Here is a 3,239-nt window from a genome sequence, read left to right as displayed (position 1 = left end):
AAAAAAAAAAAAAACGTGTAGTGATTAAATTGATTCGGTTTAGTGACACAGCCGGCCAAGACTATAAGTCTATAAGCATGCAAGTTGGCGAACCTGGCCGGCAACTCTCAAACCCTACTTTTTAATGATAGTTTTTCCATATATTAATTGTATATATAAATAACAAAACTTTGGTATATAATCTCATAATATAATCTTTCATCATATCATCTTTTTCTCTCGTCAGATTTTCTAATATATTATTTTAATTTCCACTTTGATCATATGTGTTTGGTTTGTTCATAAACTAATCTCGACAATCATAACCTTAGACACAAAAGCAAGAAACCCTTATACAATAAATCATTCGCCATCTCTATTGATTCATCTAAACAAGATCTTATTTCGTATTTACCATTGAGCCATTTTGTTTGAGATGAGGCAAGCTGGTGCATATTCTGGGATTTTATCAGGAGGAGGGATATCAGGGCGAACTGGGCCCCATTTGTTGCCATTAGCAAGAATCAAGAAGATCATGAAGAAATCAAGTGTAGACGTGAAGATGATTTCAGGAGAGGCGCCACTTGTGTTTTCAAAAGCTTGTGAGCTTTTCATCGAAGAATTGACTAAAAGATCTTGGAATATGACCATTCAAGGAAAGAGAAGAACCCTACACAAAGAAGATGTTGCATCTGCGGTGATGACCACTGATGTGTTTGATTTTCTTATCGATCTTGTTCATCCTAATGCTTCTGATGATGTCGATTTGGATGAAGAACATGACCTTGAAAAGAAGCAATAGAAGGTGATCATGACTCAGTTTGACTTGTGATCAGGTGATTAATTAAGTCTTAATTATTAATTACTTAAGATAAAGCTCGTAAGTTTATACTTCTATATGCTCAGTGAATAACTATATATATTACGTAAATGGATGGGTGGTATACGTTGCATCCCCTTGTTTTGGTTTCTTGTAAATGAAATGTGTCGATGTGACATACTATAAAAGAAAAGAGAGTTATTTTCCTTTTCTTCTTTTTTCTTAGTCATGACACATTGTAATATTGTTTTAGGCTAGACGGAAAGGGTGCGGAAAAGGGGTGAGGGAAGCTTCACTCACTCCTGCAGACCACTCCGTGGGTGAGGGAAAGAAACACGGGAAAAGAAGTGGGGGTAGGGGGTGCCGTACTCTCTCTCCTCATGCTATTGGCCAGTTTTTTTTTTTTTATCTTTTTTAATATTTATAAAATTATATACCTACTACAAAAATATAAAAATATATCAAAGTTTATGGTTTTTAATTACCTACAAAATAAGTATAATATATGTATGAAATATATTAAAAAAAAGTGAGAGAAGGGCTTCCCACCCATTCCTTGGCTTTTAGGTGAGGGAAAGAAAAATGAAGGAAAGGGGGGTATGGTCCACCAAAAGTGAGGGAAGAGTCCCTCTCACACCCTCCAGTCTAATGATATTATATATATAGATATATCATATATTGATATAAAATAGTAAGGATGTAATAATTATTTGTTATAATTATATTTTATTTGCAAAGAGAAATAAAATATAATGTTGTATAGTTTCAATATTAATTAATTAATTTAAAATGGTGAAATGACTGATTTTAATCCAGCTTATAGAACGGATAATTTATTTAATTTAAAAATAAAAATAAAAATAAGAAAAAGCTAACACTAAATCAATGACTTATTTTAATCCAGCTTATAGAACGGATAATTTATTTAATTAAAAAAAATAAAAAATAAATAAATAAAAAACTAACTCTAAATCAATGAATTACTCAGGAAGATTTAATACGATCGATCATATTACAACAAAAACAAGCGATTATATAACAGTTTTTTCATAATTTCAATACTACATTCTCATATACTATTATTAAACTTACAAAATCTCCATACTACATTCTCATATACCATAATATCTACTCACAAAAAAGTTTGTTCGATTTGATCATCAAGGTGAAAAACAAAAATTAAAAACTGGATTTTCACCAAATCCGTACTCATTTTGATGAACCTTAAGCGCATGTGATGGGGAGTGGCTTTTTCTTGTCACCTTTTCGCCATTGTTGTTATTGCAGGCATTCATTGATCCACCCTTGCTAGAAGCAGCAGCCTTCTTCTCCATTCGTCGTTTCACCATGTATTCTTCTGGGATAAACACGTCCATTTTTTGCTCTTAAAGCTTGACAAACTTGGAAATGTTGGTGAAGTTTAATTATGAAAAAATAAAATTTATTGCATGTGTAAGTGTTTAAAAAGGGAAAAGTGTCGTGGGATTCTATGGGTGCGGTATAAAGCATATAGTATAAACCCCATAGTTTGTTAACCAAAACAAGCAGCTGGTTGCATGGTGCCCGCATTTCGTATACATTGGGTTCCTGAATCTTGTTTTTGAAACTTTTGAGTAACTCCATGTTCAACGCAATTGTAAATTCTCTTTTTTGTTTTGGAATCTCCGGTGTTTAGTTTGATATATAATTTAGAAAGACTGATATTAGGTGTTTTCTATTCAAGATTGAAGGCAGAAAAATAGACTGTTTTCTTTTGGAATCTCCGGTTTTTCGATTTAGGGTTTTGGCCTCATAATATGGCCCGGGTCAATTGATCCCAAACTTTATTATTATTTTTTTCTTTTGGATTTTTCTTTTTAATTTATGAAATAGATTTCCAAATATAATTACAAAAGCTATATCATTACAGTAATAATTTAATTTTTGAACAAAATGATTAGGGTTGAGATCGATTGAGAACTCATAGTTTCACGAAAACTAAAAGTGAAGCTTTGGATCAAAAATAATTCATTAAGGACATGATCGTCATCTTACCAATCTCATTTAATGTTTAATTTTTTATATTATTTAATATATTAATATCAATGTCTAAAAATTACATCATAAATCAAATTTTCATATTTTTTTAAAAATAATATTTTTTTTGTTTTTTTTAAGAAAAAATACAAATTTTTTAAATTTTTAAAGAAAAAACAATAATTTTTGAAAAAAAAATTGAAAAAAAAATATTTTTTTAAAAAAAAAAGTAAATTTTTTTTAAAGAAAACTGCATTTAAAAATAAAAAAAAATATTAAAAAAAAAAAAAAAAAAAAAAAAAAAAAAAAAAAAACTGGAATTTTTTTTAAAAAATTGCATTTTTAAATAAAAAAAACTGCAGGTTTTTTAAAGAAAGTTACATTTTTTTCAAAAAAAATTGTATTTAAAAAAAAAACTGCAAAT

At 29.2% G+C, this 3,239-nt stretch overlaps 1 protein-coding gene across 1 annotated transcript; it reads left to right on the top strand.

Moving 5' to 3' along the window:
• The first annotated feature begins 222 nt into the window (after positions 1-222).
• Positions 223-1,005, top strand: LOC111901091 (nuclear transcription factor Y subunit C-3). The gene has a single exon (XM_023896960.3). The coding sequence runs from the start codon at positions 416-418 to the stop codon at positions 779-781; it is 366 nt and encodes a 121-aa protein (XP_023752728.1). The 5' UTR covers positions 223-415; the 3' UTR covers positions 782-1,005.
• Positions 1,006-3,239: the final 2,234 nt, after the last annotated feature.

Source organism: Lactuca sativa, chromosome 6 (assembly GCF_002870075.4).
Source record: "Lactuca sativa cultivar Salinas chromosome 6, Lsat_Salinas_v11, whole genome shotgun sequence".
Taxonomy (NCBI): domain Eukaryota; kingdom Viridiplantae; phylum Streptophyta; class Magnoliopsida; order Asterales; family Asteraceae; genus Lactuca; species Lactuca sativa.
The sequence above is the reverse complement of the archived record's forward strand: the minus strand, read 5'-3'. Positions and strand labels throughout refer to the sequence as shown.